The sequence below is a fragment of the Camelus ferus genome, chromosome 25 (genome assembly GCF_009834535.1).
Source record: "Camelus ferus isolate YT-003-E chromosome 25, BCGSAC_Cfer_1.0, whole genome shotgun sequence".
In the NCBI taxonomy this organism is placed as follows: Eukaryota; Metazoa; Chordata; class Mammalia; order Artiodactyla; family Camelidae; genus Camelus; species Camelus ferus.
In genome coordinates, this window is record NC_045720.1 from 2,682,222 (window position 1) to 2,700,167 (window position 17,946).

Consider the following 17,946-nt stretch of genomic DNA (forward strand, 5'->3'; position numbering starts at 1 on the left):
GATACGAAGGACAGGTGCACCACTGCTGTGGAGAAGATCATTTCCTTCCAGAGCGCTACCTGCAAGATCAGTGATGCACTTGAATCAAGCAAATCATAGAATCACAGCCTCATCTCACTAGTTAGTAATCAGGGAAATGTGGGTTGTAACACCCACACCCCCTCGTGCGCCTTTGGTCCATCAGTTTGATGAGCATTTTAAGATTGGTTTTATCCAGTACTGGCATGGGGTGAAGGACCGTCTGTAGTGTCACATGTCAGGTGTAATTGGTATGGTCTCACTGGGGGGCATTTTGGCTACACTCATCGAAAGGTCACATTTTAAGTAGCTTTTGACCCAGCAAGTCCATTCTAATCCCTAGTACTTTCACAAACATACGATGGTGGCTAGAAGGATGTTTGTGGTAGTGTTGCTTTTGTTCCCACCTCCCCTTCTCCCCCAAAACAAGGCAATGAAAAAGAAAATGACCATCTCCAGTAGTAAGATGGCTGAATGCTGTGTTTTTGATGAGGTACAAACCTAGTGCAGACCCTGGCTTCTTTTATTTTCAGTTTTGAGAAGGATTCTTTCTCTGTGAATATCTAACATGAGAATTTAATCAGGGAAATTGTATATTTCCAAAACCTGGGCTGTGATATAAATGAATAAACAGATTTCAGAGTAGCTAAGTGTTGTCTTGTATACTTTAGGACCAGATTGTCATGAGCCTTTAAAGCCAGGATGAGAAATTTAAACTTAAGTTGTCTGCCATTATTGGTATACTGTAAATCCATGTTCAGTTATTTCCCTGGAGACAGTGGAGACAGTCCCTTTTCTAAATGTAAGTATTCCAGAAACAGTATACACGTATACTAATGTATGTGTGTGTTACATGGAAATGGTAGTATTTCCTTATGGCAGTATTGTAGTATGTGTTGAGTGTGCATTTCCCACTAAATACTTAGTTTTCAAAGTTATCTGTTCAGTTATCCAGAACCAGATACTTGGTTCTCAAAATTATTTGTTACTTCGTACATACCTGCATTCAGCATCAAATATTTAAGTACCATGTATATTCGTAATCTTGGCTGCTATCCAGATTGACCTGAGAAATGACATTTATAAGAGTACTGGAGAATGAGAGAGAGGACAGAACACAACAGGGAAGCATAATGGAAAAGTGAAAAATGAAATAAAAGGAAATGTCTGTGTTTATTGCTTAATTTTTTAGTGGGGAGTGAGATTGCGGCCAGGCGTAGTTACAAGGCCCTGCAGTGTGGGAACCCTTTGTTATGCAAACCCATGCTTGAACCATCCTGGCTGTCTTCTGACGGTCTGATCAAGTGGCCTGACTCAAACTCTGTCTACTCCATAAGGCTTCAAGACTAGGAACTTGCTTTCCCCTAGTCACCCCATTTATGGACTGTCTCTCTCTAATTGATACTGCCTCTCTGCAGGTGGGCGCCCACGCGCCTCGTGAGTTCACAGGACGGGAGGGTAACCTCTGCACGGGGTAGCAGAGGGGGCAGCCAGAGAAGGTGGGATTTTTCCTGGGTGTTGATGGCGAATGCAGGTGAAAGGAGTGGTGTGTGCTCTGCCTGGCACTCTGTCTGATGTGGCAGGTTAGACAGACCATGTGCACTGACAGAGACGATGAGAGACACAGGTGGAACTTGTAGCCCTGCCAGAAGAAGTGTTGGTCTGGAGTCTGCAGCAGCCGGAGGGCCCGTGGCCGGTGGAGGTCCGGCGAGTGAGGGTGGTGAGCGGCTATGAGCTCTGGTAGTAGCCGGCAGAGCTGGGCTGGGAGACAAAGGCGCTTTTGTGGGAATTTGAAAGAGGCGCCAGCTCCTGTCCTTTGCAGCTCAGGGCTTTGGATGTTGGCAAGGAGAAGCTGCAGAAGGCGCCTTTCAGAGAATTAGCAGAAAAGATGTCCCTTGCTGTAGGCAAGATTTGCAGGCAAGCTTGGGGGCTGGACCTGGGCTCCCACGGCCACCTGTGGCCGGAGCCCTGGGTAGTGCCCAGCCCATGCCGCCACTGTCAGAAATTCTAGGCCTTGAATCCGAGAGCCAGAAAGAGCCTTTATGTTCATCCCAGTTCCACCCACAGTTCTGTGGACTGTGCACACCCTGCTGTCCCAGTAGGAGTTCGTCTTCTGTAGGAAGCTGTTTCTGACCCCCCAGCCTGATCCTTTGCTGATGCTTTGTCTCTGATGCCATGTCGCGGCCCCGCCCCATGCTTGGTGTCCAGCCTTGTCCTGGAGATGGAGTAGTTGTCCCAAAGGGAGGGCGGCCACATGCAGGCCCTGGGAGCACAGCATGCATTTGCCCTTGGTGTGGGCAGGCTGGGTCCTTGGCAGTTTTTGTATTTAGTAGTGTCATTATGTATCTTTTTTATGGGTAGGCCTGGGAACAGCCTTAATTGTATTATTAACAGCATTATGCAGAACTTGTAATAAAGAAATACTTTGTGCAGAACTTTTAAGATGTGTCTTACACTATAAGATACAGGATAGCTTCAGTTAATTGCTAATTTTTAAAAACCAGTGATATTTTTCTTTAATAGTATTGATTTTCTTTAATAGGAATTTTCAAGTTAGTATCAGCATCATTTAAAAAACGACCTTATTAATGGCCTATAAGATTGAGAAGAATGCAGTGGACTGTGATTAGCACAGCCTCGTGGAAGGGCTGCGGGTGGTTTCCATTGTATGCTTAGATATGAGTCTTCCACACATGCTACCTGTTTACAGATACACGTGCATGACTTCCATGCCTCTGCAGGTTCAGGGAGGAATCAGTCCTAACGCTTCCTTTCCCGCGGCCCCTTCTTCCAGGGAGCCTGTCTTGATGCCCTCCTTCAGAGGTTGCCTGTATCCCCCCTGAATGCAGGGGGCACACGCATTGGAGCTAGCATTAGACTGGGGGCTGTTGTAGATTGCTGCAATTAATACATAGGGAGCAAACAGCAGGTGAGTAGGCCCAACTTTAAATAGCTTTTCATAAGTCATCAATATTATCAGAAATATGGCCTTGATTATATGTTCCTAAATGTTTGGTTTTGAAAATGATATTAAGGTTGCAGCCTGTTCTTAACAATACACATGGATACAGAGAGTATAACCCCTCCACAGGTCTTGTTCTCAGCAGGTGACGCTGAGGGGTGGCTGGTGTCCTCTGACAAGTCGGAGTGGTGCAGAGGCGGAGCTGCAGAAATCAATAAAGAAAGGGGAAGAGGTGGTTCTTGTGGGATTTCAGAACTTTTCTTTGTTTGTAAAAATACTATTTCTGAAAAAGGTCCTGAGTAAAATTAAGTAATTTATTTAAGTTGATAGTTTTTTACCAAAGATTTCTGATAATTAAACCAAAGAAATGAACATTGCGTTAACTTTTAGCATGCAGTTTTTTGTTTATAACCGTCGTCTTTGTGGGGGGTGTGTTTTAGGGCATCATTCAGAAGATAGTGGACAGTCACAAAGTAAAGCACGTGGCCTGCTATGGATTTCGCCTCAGTCACCTGCGGTCAGAGGAGGTTCACTGGCTCCATTTGGATATGGGTGTCTCCAATGTGAGGGAGAAGTATGAACTTGCACACCCACCAGAGGAGTGGAAGTAAGATTACCAACCTACTTTGGGGTGGCTCACACTTGATTTGTTTTGCATATTAAAAACGCACAAGAGGATGGTTGTCTATGCTTAATTTTCACGCTGATTGTCACTACGCCTCCTGTATGAATAGAGTTGGCCGGTAATTTTTAACCAGTGATCTCTACACTTCCGTGTGGTCCTCTCTGGGCACCACTGATTTGCGTGCTTGACCCATCTGGTTGATTTCGTTCTTCTGGGATGATCCTTTGCTCCTCACACTTCTCTCGTCTGTGCTGCTCTGTCCAGCCTCTGCCCTGAGGAGAACGCAGACCCTGGTCCTTTTATTTCTGTTCTGCGGGCATCCTTTTGTGCAGCAGGACCCCATGTGCCCAGAGGAGACCACGCTTGATGATCTTATTAAGGGGCTGCCGAGCTTGCTTTTTCGTGCCTAGGAGTCTGCAGCCCGCCCAAAAAGTCAGTGTGAAATTGATGTTCACATACAGCCCTGATCTCTTAGTCAGTGATACTGACCTTAGTGAAACTAAAATCATTCGAGGTGAATTAAAAGAATTGCCTATAATTGTCCTTTCCCTGTTTTTCTTCTAATACCCCCCCCCACTAAGTAAACCAAGATGTTAGTAGATAATTGTACATCTTCACCACATACGTTTGAGAGAAGTGTAAGTTGTAAAATGAGGTTCTTCCACAGGGGTCCTCATCTCTGAGGATGATAAAGATGCAGAAACAAAGATGTTTGTGGAGGTAAGAGGGCTCTCCAATGCCAGGAGCTTTCAGTCCAAGTAGGTAAAAGAAAAACAAACATGTTTAGATGAATAAATCTCTAGTTGAGTAAAATCTGGTCCCAGTGATAGTTTATCAAAGAAATAGTTTTATTTTCAAGTTTATCAAATGGTTGTAACTAAGCTAATAAAATATTCTGTGAGTTGTAGTTTGGTTGGTTTATATCAATGGCTAGCAAAGATTTGACCTCCATCTATTTAGTCAATTAAAAAGTGTTTAAAATTAAGAGTATCTAAAAGTCACTGAAGAGAAAATGGCTGAGAATTTTGTAGAATCAGTGGGTGACATGAGTTCCTTTTTTCTCCCCCTATGTTTTTTAAATGGAGATACTGGGGATCGAACCCAGGACCTTGTGCATGTTAAGCATGCACTCTTGTCACTGAGCTATACCCTCCCCTACATGAGTTCTCGAATGCAGATTAACAATCTCAAACAGGGTAATAAGATGAAACACACATTTTGGCACATTGTAGTGAAGCAGTATTGTACAAAAGGAAAAGAGACGATGCTGGAGGCAGGCAGGTCTCAACTTCCAGCACAGAGGGTGCCCAGGAAACAGCACGTTCACAGTGCTGGAAGTGGAGCTGGCTCCCTGGACTTGTTTGTGCTGTTAAATTACCTCAGGAACAGGTGCCTGTAAGTTTGGCTCCACAAAACAAAAATAATGATAACACATTTTTGTATTAAAGAAGAGCTCAGTACTGGGTGCATGTTGAAAGATAGGTGATGAGAATTAAAATTTTGTCAGCTGAATCTTAAAGCTGTATATGAGGGTAACAGCTAAAACATTAGAAATAGATTTTATAACTTAAATGGTGGTTGAGTAAGTAGGAATTAAAGAAATGCAGCAATCAAAAAGAAGGAAAGAAATGGAGAAGCAGCATGTTGAAACAAAAGAAATAGAAATCAATAAGGTTTAGAAATAAATGCAAGTATACTAACAGTAAATGGTCAGAGGTTGTGAGCGTGATTAAAAAATAAATTTTGACTCTGTTGTTTATAAGATGTATCCAAAACATTGACGTTCATACGTTTTTGACTTACTGGAAGAAATATATTTTGCCTTAAGAGCCAATACACATGTACACGTATGAATGTATGTGTCAGAACTGTTTATGTATAATGGATCCACATATTTTGCAGAATCATACTCAGCCTTGTTATTTACACTAAGATCTAAAGGTTTTCTCAGTAAAATAAATAAGTAGTTAAAAAAAAGAAGTCTTCCTGCCTACTCATGAGCTCTGACTTTCAGTTTGCAAAACTCACATAAAGCATGAGTACAAGTGTACCAAGCAAATAATAACCAGGGAGAAAAGATAGTATTGGGCTATTGATGTCCTGTGAAAAGAAATGTAAGGCAAAAAAGCATTGTGGCGGATGTAGTGGGCAGCTACATTATAATAAAAGGGTTATTTCACCAGGAATTTAATTAGTATGGAAATAGGTATAACTCTTATAAGTTTCTAGACATTCCTGAAAAGGTATAAAGAAGAATAGCATATAAAGGAGCAAAACTTATTTCTCTTAGTCATTAAAAAAAGGAGGAGCACAAACAGCAGTGAGTGAGCAGCAGTCTAATCACACGTGTAACTTCCCTCCCGGGTGGGAATGTGCAGTCCTGCTCTGACAGCATGTTAAGCAGTTTAAAGACACTTTCTAAGTCATTTGTGGTTGAAAGGAAGACACCCAGTGTGCTGAGGCTCTGGCTTTGAAGTTTTGTCCCAAACCCACCACGGGCGCTGCTCCCTCATCCTCTGCCCGCTGTCTGCAGGGGCTGCTGCAGCCACTCACTTCCTGTCTAGATCCCACCGGTTCCCTGCTTCCCACCTATGGATTCCACCAACCACGGATGGAAAGTTCTGGGGAAAAAAAATTCCAGAAATTTCCAAAAAGCCAAACTTGAATTTACCTTGCCAGCAACTACTTACACAGCATTTGCGTTATGTTAGGTATTGTAGGTAATCCAAAGATGACTTACAGGATGTGGGAGGGTGTGCTCAGCTCACGTGCACACTCGTTGTCACTGTATGTCATTGCACGTGAGCATCTAAGGATGTGGTGTCCGCGGGGCCTGGAGCCAGTGCCCCGTGGACCCCGTGGGGCTCCTGGAAACCTGTCTCTCTTCTGTGAAGCCTTTCTTCCTGCTTTACTGACCATTCGCAGTCTGTCTTCTCCTGCTTGACGTGTGGGGCTGCTCCGGTGACCTCTTCTTTCCTTTTTCTACTCTTCCAACATCCAATGGGATATGCAGGTCGCTGCTGCTCAGAAGCTTGCAGGAGCTTCTTGTCACACCCGGAGCCCCCTCCAGAGTTCCTGATAGCTGCTCAGTCCTTGTCTCCATCTGCTGCCCCTCCCCTTCCTCCACTCTGGCCACTTTGGTCCCTGTGAAACTTCAGTTCTCTGTTTTCACAGGTCCTCGGGTTGGGACCTAGTTTGGTGGTCTTTTCTCGGTTGTCAGTTTCTCACATTGAGTAGCACAGCCCTTCATCTCACTTCTCATTTTGCCTTTATCTTTTCCAACTTTTCACTTGCTCCACCTTGGCCACACTGGCACCCTTACTGGCTCGTGAACAAGCCAAGCGGATTGTTCCTGGTGCCTGGTGAACTTGATGTTCTGCTGCTGTACGTGTTCCTCTGCCCCTCTTTCGTTTTTGGGACCTCCCTTCATTTGGGGCAGTGCTCCACGTGACCTCTTGCCCGTGGCCTTCTCCAGACTTTCTGTCTGAGAGCTGCTGCCCTCCTGGCACTGTCTTTCTCCCTCACAGGCCCTGTCTTAGTCACTGCTCTGTTTCTGGTTTCTAGTTGTGCCTGGCATACAGTAGATACCCAATAAAAATAATCTTTAGTGAATCAGCAATCATGAAATGATCAACCAGGAACTGAACAATACTAGTTTATGTTAATAACAATATTCCTGTATTAACATGCGTTGCTTACTAGGGGTCAGACACTGTTGAGAGGCTTAACAACTTCCCGAGAGCACACAGGACAGAGTGGAACTGAGTCCCTGGACTCGGATGTTTCTTCTCTAGTCCTGTGTGAGGTGTATGACTACAAGAAACAGAAGAGTGGTCATTTTTTTCTCTCACTAACAGTATCTTCTCTCAGTCCATAGGTGGCACGTGAGGGCAGCTGCAGTTCTGAGAAGTAGGATGTTAATATTCAGATGGAAGCGCCAGGACTCATTAAAATCACTGGGTATCAGTTTCCATTCCCGTGAGGTTCTTGAGCATAGATTTTCTTTTCATGCTGTCTGCTCTAGGATCTGTTCATGTTGTTAAGTAAGCCTGAGATATAAACTTGTGTAATTGTCTTCAGTTTTTCAAACACCACGGCAGCACATGCGTTTAGTCATAACTGTCTCAGGCAGGATGACCTTACAGGGATGTCATGACATGTCACTGGGGGAAGGAAGGCCTGGTCAGTAATGGCTTTCCTTTAGGAAGAGTGACAGCAAAATTAGATCCTACCTTGAACAGTACACCAAAATCCACTTGGGATGGATCAGGTTAAACAAAGAAACAGAGGAAGTTTAATGGAAAATATAATTGAATGTGTCTTTGGCCCCACAGTAGGAAGATTTTAATGCCACCAAAACGTTCACTTTATCAGACGGGAGTAACAAATTTGACTTTATTGAGTTAGAAACATTGTTTATCAGAAGATACAAGTGCAGAAACAGCTGAGCTGGGAGAAGATATTTTTGACACTTGGAACTGACAGAAGATGGTGTCAGGTGTTCTCCTGCTGGTCAGTAAGAGAATTGTGAATAGCACAATAAATGGGCGAGGGACACAAAAGGACTTTCGTAAAAGAGAAGCCCAGTTTGACCCTAATCACAGGAAGACACTGTCAGCTTCATCAGTGGTGAGGGAGACGCGAGTCTAGGCCGTGAGGTTCCATCTTACACTGTCTGGTTGGCAGGAAGTAAATCGTCGTTGCCGATAGCTGAAGAAGTCATGGATCTGACGGGATCCTGCCTGCACTGCTGGGGAGAATGTAAATGGGCAGAACCTTTGGGAGGACCACTTGGCGTCCTCGTGGCACACCCTGCAGCCCTGCAGCGCCCCTTCAGGCTCTGTCCTCCAGAGACTCTTGTGTGTCCGTACTGGGAGCGAGCCAGGAGTGTTCACAGAGAAACCAGTGACGGCTGGGTCGGTTGTGGGATGTTCACAGTGGGATGTTCCACCAGTCACAGTGAACGAGGTCTAGGGACTGGCAGCAGGGTGAGTGAGCCTTAGCCAGGTAACACCATGTGACCAGAGGAAGTGTCAGGACCATGCTGTGAATGCAACACCACTGAATCGTACACTTTAAAATAGTTAATTTTTATGTGAATTTTACCTCAACTGAAAAACAAAAAAGTAAGTCCCAGAAGATGACTTACAGCATGATATACTTTAATGAAGTAAAAAGCAAACCTAAAAGACTGTTACTGGGGACACATCAGCTGGGTGAGACAGTGTGGAACAGGTACGTGAAGGGTTGGGGGAGACAGGCTCGAGCCTCTGTGGGGAGAGCAGCCTGTCCCCTTCCCTCCCCATAAGGCTCCAAAGGAACTTGTGCAGAGCCCGCGGGTCCCAAGGCAGAGCCTGTGGTCCCTGCTCTGTACTCATGTGTCCGGTCCCTGCGTCCTCCTCAGGCTGCCTGGGAGCAGGCACTGGCTGGGCCGTCCTTGGGGTCCTGAAGATCCCAGTTAAGCAGGCAGCGTTTGCTAGAATCTTGAGTCAGCCAGAAAAGTGTAAATTCCAGCGCCATACCTAGTTTATCACAAAGCAGAAGGTGTCATGCAGTTTTGAGAGATTTCCACCAAACAGATTTAAACGTTAAAGTTTTGCACTTAGACAATTAAATTCTAGTTAACTCATTTTTGAGAACTGAGTTTTAGGTGTCTGGAATCACCTCCGTGGTGACCTGACTTCTGACTCGGTTACTCCGCTAGACACGGGCTAGGAGCTGTGGGGGAGCGGCCCAGTCCTTTCCCGTGTGTAATCCAGGGCTTTGAGAGCCAGGTGACTCCCTTGGCAGCTGATAAAGTATTGCAGGGCTTTTTCAGAGCAAATGAAAAAGAAAGTCCTTCTCATTGTTATCGAGATGTGGTTCACATTATCCTGCTTCATGTTCCTCTGTTCCCCGCTGTTTCACAGCTTCTCACTCTGCAGAGAGGTGATTCCACCCCCCCCCCAACCTTTGCAGGACAAAAAAGTCTTTTATATAGAGGAAAGGTGTCCTTTTTCAAAGATGACGAAAGAAAATGACTAGTGATAGGTTAGGAAGGTTTTGGTAGTTTTCTGTGTTACCCTGAAATGGCATTCCATGTGCATATACCCTAAGTTGAAGAGCCGGTCTTTCATTATAACACCAACTTGAACCAGAGTTCTTTAAAAGAGCTAAAGCACTAAGGCAGTGAATAGAGGAGCATTCTGACGGGCCTGGGAGTGGTACCTTTAAAGGACAGGACGGACTTCCAGACTTGCTGATTTATTAATTAAACATTTACTGGGTGCTTCTGCACCAGACACTGACAGTGCAAAGATGAGGAAATTTCTAGTTGGTCTGTGACTGCAAAACTAGTATTTATTGACCAAGCTGGTTTAAAACTGGTTCTGGTGGGTATTTGTTACCGCAGTTACAGAACAATCAGCCTTGTGTATGTGGAAATTTCTTTTTATTCTCTGTAAGTATGTAATGTTGCGAAAATAGCGCACAGCAGTCCTGTGTACCCCTCAGCCAGCTTCCCTAAATGTTGAAATCTTACTCGAACACAGTGCAGTTATTGAGACCAGCAGCTTAATAACACTGATACAATACTATTAACTAATTTACAGGTGTCCTCTAATTTCACAGTTGTCCTGCTTAGTGTCCCTCTCCCGGGCCAGGATCCAGATCAGAACACGAGGGGTCCTCTCAGCGTCTCGTTGCCTTGGGTCTTTCTCTAACCTGGGACAGGTCCTCAGACTGTCTTTGCCCTTTATGACCTTGACCCTTCTGAAGAATACTGTCTGGTTATTTGTACTTGTCCCTTAATGTGGATTTGTCTGTTTTTTTTTTTCTTCATGTTTATATTCAGGTTGTGCATTTTGGGGATGAACACCACAATAAAGATGTTGCATTTTCTCATTGCATTTTATCAGGAAGTCTTTGATGACGATATGACTCATTTTACTGGTGGTTTTAAGCTGGATTGTTTGACTTGAGGTGGTGGCCAGGTCTCTGCACTGTACAGTTATTATTTTCCCTTTCTAGTAAGTGCTGTATTCTGGGGAAATCCAGGGACTGTGCGGGTATCCTGTTTTCTCATTCTGTCTTCACCCACTAATCTCAGCATCATTGATGGTTCTTTTTTGGAGTGTTTATTACTGTAATGTTTGCCGAATGATGAATTTCTGTTTTCATCCTTCCTTGTAGGTTTTTAAAATTGAAAATCTGTTATAAGAGCGAGCTGTCCGCATCACAGTGTTCATGGGGGTCATCTGTGTAGTTTCCTGGAGTTGGGCTTTTTTTCACTCCACACGATCTGGCCAGCTGATCCTTCTTGGAATCAGGGTTGTCGTATCATGTTCCAACTCAGTTTTTCAAAAAAGCCACATTTCCTGCTCCTCCCCAGCATTAGTTGGTTAGCTTGTGGGTACCTAGGTGCCCGTACTTGGTGGTAAGAGTGAGGAAGTTAGATGTTAGTGGTGTTAATGGTGATCTGTTCCTGGGGAGTAGACGCGGAAGGCTGGGCGTGCTAGTTTGCTGCTGCTGAGAAAGCCACGAGGGGCCCGTAGCAGAGACTTGGAAATGTGGGTCCAAATGCAGACAAACTCCAGAACAGCACAGAAGCGTGAGGAAGGTGCTACTTTTCCAGGAGGAGCGGGGTGCGGGGGTGTCGGGCTGGTGGGCCCTGGACGCCACGTGCTGTGGTTTAGGGACTGACGTGAGGTGACTGGACTAGAACTGAACTAGAAGACCTGGGGCGGAGCTTATGGGGTTGTGGTGGGGGCGTGCTAGACTGTCATGGGTCAAAGTGGGAACCACAGCCCTTAACATGACCTGGAGACCTTGCCGACCTCTGCGAGCAGCCTCACCTCTGTTCCTGTTTTTAAGCCGTAGGTGCCTTGTCTTAGTCTCATGCTGCCCTCCCGCCTTCGTGCACGTTTGCCCCCATCTGCGTCCGACTCCCTCTTCTTAACCCTGGGACCTTGGGAGAACTACCTAATTCCCTAAAATTCTTTTTTCCCCATCTGTGAAAATGGGTCAGATAGTAACCTGGTCAGTATTTCTCGCCAGTCACTCCTGGTCTCCCTGCACCTCCCTGTAGCCCGTTTGCTCTGCTGGTGTCGCCTGACTGGGCCTCAGATAAGTGCGTCCTGTGGTGTCACTGCTCTGTGTGTGCACAGTGTTCACGGGGCTTCCTTTCTCCCTGAGGACAGGCCGCCTCCTGACCCCACCTCTCCCTGAAGCCCTTTACTCGCTGCCCCAGTGGGCTCTGTACTTGCCTCCGGATGTGTATCCTCCAGCCTCAGGGCCTTTACACGTTCTCTCCTATCTGATTCTCTCCTATCTGACCGGAATGCTCTTCCCTGAGCAGAACTGCTCCCTCCCTCCTTACCCCCTCCTTCCCTCCCTCCCCCCCCTCCTTCCCTCCCTCCCCCTCCTTCCCTCCCTCCCCCCTCCTTCCTCCTTCCCCCCTCCTTCCTCCTTCCCCCTCCTTCCCTCCCTCCTCCCTCCCTCCTTCCCTCCCTCCCTCCCTCTCTCCTTCCCTCCCTCCTTCCTCCTTACCCCCTCCTTCCTTTCCTCCCTCCTTCCCTCCCTCCAGCTCTTTGTTCAGCTATCACTGAGTCAGAGTATCCTTCACTGACTCCCTTTATAAAATAGCACTTCATCACTTGTTCCCCTTACCTGGCTTATTTGTCTGTATCCAATTACCTGCCAGCTCAAAGATATTTATGCATTTGCTGTCTGACTTCCACCACAAAGATATAAATTTGTTGAAGGCTGGCACTTGGTGCATGTTTTATTCACTGATACATTCCCAGCCCCTCAAACAGTGCCTGGTAGATGATTGGTATTGAAGTAAACATTTGTTGAGTAATTACTAAAGTGGTAAATAAACAGTAGAGATCATTGTGATTATGTGCCAGCAACTGTTCTGGCCGTTTTGTGTTTATCAGTTCACTCACTGCTCCCAGGGTCCTGATGAGGAAACTGAGGGCTAGAGAGGTGATGGCAGACAGTGAGTAAGCGATGGACCAGAAGTCAAGCGTGCGTGATCTCAGTCCACAGCCCATGTTCTTTCTGCTGCTTGTAGGGTTGTTGCTGATTAAAAGAAGGCATCTGGTTAAAATGCTTGTCACAGCCTCTGTCATGCCCAAGTGGTCACGAAACGTTGGTTGGTGTCAGCATCATTGTTGGGGAGCCAGCCGTTAGTAGCGTGGGTGTGGAGCCAAGCTGCCGGTTGTTTGATTATGGACCAGTTTTTATCATTAAAGTAGGATGGCCTCCCCGTCAAAGCCGCCTGCAGCCTGTTTGATTCCGGCACGTCTGGCCTCAGGTCGCTTGCCCTTGCTGAGCATCGTTTTCCTGGTCTGCTGAGTACGAATAGTTACTCTTGTGTTCTCTGATTGTTAAGAGAAACGGTGCATATGAGGTGCCTGGGAAGTCCTAAACTCAAAATAAATGAAATGTATTAAGCTTCTGTGAATAACTGTCCAGTATAGAGCGTTTGCAGTGGGTTACAGAGCTCCTTCTCAGAGTGAAAAGGAACCTCAGTGCTTGGCAATTGTGTGTTTTAACAAAACGGACACTTAAAATCTCAGCAGAACTTGTGTATGTGTGTCTTGAATTTTTTTCCACCCTTAATTGAACCAAAAGAACCATGTTGGTTACTTTGCATTATTTTCCTTATGAGCCCAATACGTTTTTAAAAGATCAATTTTGTAAAATTTTTAGAAAAAACAAATCTCTGTAACCTTTGGGTAGGCAAATATTTTACAAACGAAAACACTAAAAGAATTTACTAAAAAGAAAAATAATAAATAGGACTGCATAAAAATTACAAACTTTCTTCCTCAAAAGATACTGTTAAAAAAAAGATTTTTAAAATAAAATTTTGCAGGATACCACTAAAATAGTGAAGAGCAAGCCATAGAGTGGGAGAGACATTGACCAAGTCTGGCAAAGGCCTCACGTCCAGAATATATAAACACCTGTGGGTATGGGGGGCTGGGACTCCCCGTGCTGCTCGTGGGAGTGAGTCGTTGTGGCCCCTGGAGCTGACTGCTGATACCTGCCCTGACGTGTGTGTTTGTTACGACCTGGTGATGGTACTCCTAGTGTACACCCAGCAGACGTGTGTGTACGTTCACCGAAAGGCATGTGTGCGAGAGAGTTCGTGTGGGTGTTCACACTCGCACACAGAGAGCATTCTGGTGAACTTCATTTGTTTTGACCATTCTTGAAGGTTGGCTTCCTGAGCAGAATTCTTTTTTCCGCCTAGAGGAAGGAAATTAGAGTGTTGCTGGCAGCATCATTCCTCATAGCCTGAGTGGAGAGCGCTCAGACGGCCATCACGGCCGCGTGGTGAATGATCCTGTGGTGCTTGTCAGCTCTGGGCAGACTGCGTTCTCCATAGGGGGCTCTCGTGAGCAGAGCGGTGACTGGAAGGGGCCCTACGGTGTGGTCCACTCTAGGGAGTGTCAGGTGCTGCGGCCCCAGGCCAGGGGGGGCTTCTCACCACGCCCTGTCTCTGCAGGGCCTCCAAGCTGTAGCACACTCACGTGCACGTTTGTGCTGCAGACCAGAACGCTTACATTGATAGAGTAATTGATTATATCTTCACTTACTTTAAAAATAATATTTCAGAGTAATTGGCAATGCCATACAATAATATTATTGTAGACTATGAATTGAGAAAATTACTTATTTCTAATTGTTTTATTTTGTTAATTATTTTTTAGATATGAATTGAGAATTCGTTATTTGCCAAAAGGATTTCTAAACCAGTTTACTGAAGACAAGCCAACTCTGAATTTCTTCTATCAACAGGTATAGGAGGGTGCTTTAATTATACTCTTTTCTTTGTTTCTTTGAATCCTGTTTACTTCAGATTAAAGCTTTCTATTTTAGAATTAGATTAAACTTAACACTTGGGAGAATATAAAGTTGTCACTGTATGGCAATGAGATTCTTTTAACTAGTGAGAAATTAGGAATTTTTGACACTTTGTGAATTTTTGTATGCTTGGGCAAATCTTAAAAGATGCTTCTTGTAAGTGGAGACAGTAAGTCCTCAGTGGCACAACATTGTTTTGTCTTTAACTCAGGAGTGGTTACCCTGCCTCAGTGTCAACAGACTTACCAGATTTCATTGTCAGAGCCACCTGTACTCGTATAGTCTCAATAGCAGTTTGCAAAATAAAGCCAGAATTGATGTTTTTACACTAAAAGTACCTTACTTTTTTACCCCTTAAAGTATTAGTTAGGCAATAAGTACATGTGGCAAAAATGAATCAACACAGTTTTAAAATCGAATAAATGTAACTAGTTAGATTTGTGAAAAGTGTGAAAAAAGATCTAATGAGTATCAGTGAGACATTTGTATGTACAATTTTGCAATTAAATGCATGGGGTAATTTTTTGTTTTAATAAAACTGTTCATTAAATGTCTGCTGTGGGTCAAGGATGCAGAAATTAATGACATCACCTACAGCTGCTTTGTGTCCGGCCCCTGCTGTCTGTGAGCACACGTGATGTGACGGTGTGTCGGAGCGTGTGCCGACTCAGGCGGGCTTGGGGTCCGGGCGGCTTCCCTGCCAAGTGTCCTTCAGGGAGTCTCCAACTTTACAGGCGAGGCAGAAGCTGCGCTTTAGAAAACACGGCGCCTTTAAATTTGAGCTGAAGTGGCTTGAAGGGAAATCGGTGAGAGGTGGGGACCGCATCGTGTAAAGAAGGTTTTAGGTTTTCTCCTGCAGAATATTGGGAGCATTTAAAGAATTTAATTTGGGAGTGTCTTGATCAGAATTTTTTTTTTAAATAAGACCGCCCTGATGTGATTGATGGCAGAGCTGGGAATGGATTGGGTCTTGAAAAGGCTGCAGGCCAGTTGGGGGCTCTTCAGCCATTCAGACAAGACATGCGGAAGGTGGAAGGTAGAACAGTGTGGTGGAAGCAAGTTGATGGGACAGAGGCCGAACTAACTGGAGCATGAAAATGAAGAGGAAAGAGGCCCAGAGCGTCAGACACCTGAAGGCAGGAGGGAGAGAAGGTGGGAGGGGTTCCGGGGGGCGGGGAGGAGGACTGCCCCTTCCCCCTGCTGGGATGACTGGACGTCCTGCTTGTGTGAGAAGGGCCCAGCTCTTAGGATGTCTCCTGTCCGTGGGGTTGAAGTCATACAGGAAATGTGAGGTGTTAGGTGAGGGACTTATGGAGAGTTTTGTAGATTTAGGGTAGTACAGAGTTGAACAGAAGAGACGTTACGTTTGACGAAGTGGAAAGAGAGGAGTTATGTTTGGGTTCCAGCTGAGAGTGTGGGGGCCTGCTCATTCTGCGGTTGTGACTTCCAGGTTACAGGCCGCTTCCCACGTGTGTTACCGAGTCCCCGCCTGCAGCTGGCCCTGAGCTTCGTGATTTGGTGAAGGAGGTGACAGGGTTTAGTTAGCGGACTTACTTATATTGTATTTTTCCCTCGTGTAGAATATCTGTATCACCGGTATAATTTCCCACCCACTGAGAAGATCTGTGACTGCTTCAGTGACGTGGAAATTCAGAATGCATGATGTGGGTCTAAACAGCTCATGGTCACTCCTTCGTACAGTTTCTAGGCTAACCTAAAGCCCACAGCTTTTTTGTTCCTTTCACTCTGTTACTAGGTTGTCCTGGTTTTTCCTTTCGGAAGATCTTGCTTCTGTATATGTGACTGTAGGTTAGCACACGTACCAGTGAACCCCAGATGTGCTAATAGGACGTGTCTCACCACAGTCTGCACAGTAAAGGTTGAGTCGTCTTCATAAACCTGAGAGAAGGGGAAGTGGGGCGAGCCTGCATCTGAGTGCCCGCTCTGCATTTCCCAGTTCTGGGACTCTGGGTGCCCCAGGAGCTTCTTCATGCTGAACTGTCTCATCTCCTGAAATGCAGGTGTACGATACCTGCCCCGCGGGATCTTTAGTTGGTTAAATGAGATAAGATTGTCTACCATGTAGCTGCCTGATGACTGTTTGAATTTTGGTCTGTGGACAGTCTACAACCTGCCCAACGCGATGCAACTGTGAGCTCTCCCCCACCCCACCTTCTGCCTCTGTCCATCTCTGCAGTTTCTCTTCCAGCCTGTCCCCTTTAAATTTTTTTTGAAAATGGTTAGATCTTATGGTACATTTTTTAAAAGTCCAGAAAATGTTCTAGAACATCACTTAAATGATCTCTATCCCAGTACTTACTTTCATTTTGCTTATGCTTTTATAATCTTCTGCCAGGCATCTGTCATTTACAAGGAGCGAAGATGAGTGGTCACAGAAACGCCTCTTTCCCATGTTGACTCCAGTGTCTCTGTGTCTCCACGCCCACTCCCCAGGCTTACATGACAGGAAGGGAGGGAAGGAGAGGTGGTGCTAAAACTGCACAGCAGGAAGGAGAAAGGAAAAGGCTGCGGTTGGTGAGAACTCATGAATTGGCAAGTGTGCTTAGAGCCCTAACTACGCTCAGGTTTGTGTGTGGCATCGTTGCCACTGGCAGTCTTCCAAGTACAGACTAGTTGGATGCTGGCAGTTTCATGGGATTTGAGCTGTGGTTCTACTTCTAGGGGTCTATTCTGAAGAAATGAGTACACACGTTACGTATGTGCAGGGAGGCCCGCGGGCACGTTGCCGTGACAGGTGGGAGACTGGAGCCATTGCACTGCCTGTCAGTAAGAGGCTGGTGAATAAATTCTGCTGAGTTCCAGATCCAGGCATCCTTTGTAGCTAGTGAAGGACAACCCTGCTTGTGGGTGTGGAAGGTGTTGCATTAAATGCCGTTGTTGAAAAAGGCCATAAACAAAGTAAAAACATGTACAATATGGTTCCATTAATGTGAGTGTGTATATTTTTATTTTTACGCTTACCTGACAAAGTTTTGAAAACAGCACGTTATTTGCATTGCTGCTTTGGCAAGTAATTATGTATTTACTTGCCTTCTTGTGATAATCTTTGAATGCAGATCCTGTCCCACATGCACGGGAATTTCAGAACTATTAGAGGTGACCTGTGTGTTGTCCAGAACAGACGGCCCCCAGCTTGGGAACAGGTGTAATCCCGCTGTTGAGAAGCCAGTTAGGAGTTCACAACTTCCTCTTTATCTAAACACACACGCCGCCATCCCCCCCACCTCAAAAAAGAAGTACGAATAAAAAATCGGCTGTTGAGTTATTTACAGCCAACGTCTTTTGAACTGAGAATGCAGCTGAAAAATTTAGTAAGAATTTGTGTTTGGAAATTTTCACTGCATTCTGAGATAAATTATTTTATAGGAGCCTCAGGATTTGATGACACCCAATTTTTAAATTTTAAAGATCTTTAATAATTTGATGCAAATATGTAAGTTATATACATATAGCATGCATATAT

General features: G+C 45.3%; 1 protein-coding gene across 2 annotated transcripts in view; it reads left to right on the top strand.

Annotated features, from left to right (window-relative positions):
- Positions 1 to 17,946, top strand: part of PTK2 (protein tyrosine kinase 2) — a 200,158-nt gene that overhangs the window by 66,351 nt on the left and 115,861 nt on the right. For both annotated transcript variants that reach the window (XM_032467711.1, XM_032467707.1), the window contains 2 exons: positions 3,421 to 3,587; positions 14,309 to 14,396. In XM_032467711.1, the coding sequence (XP_032323602.1) occupies positions 3,421 to 3,587; positions 14,309 to 14,396 (255 nt within the window). The remainder of the gene's footprint in view (positions 1 to 3,420; positions 3,588 to 14,308; positions 14,397 to 17,946) is intronic.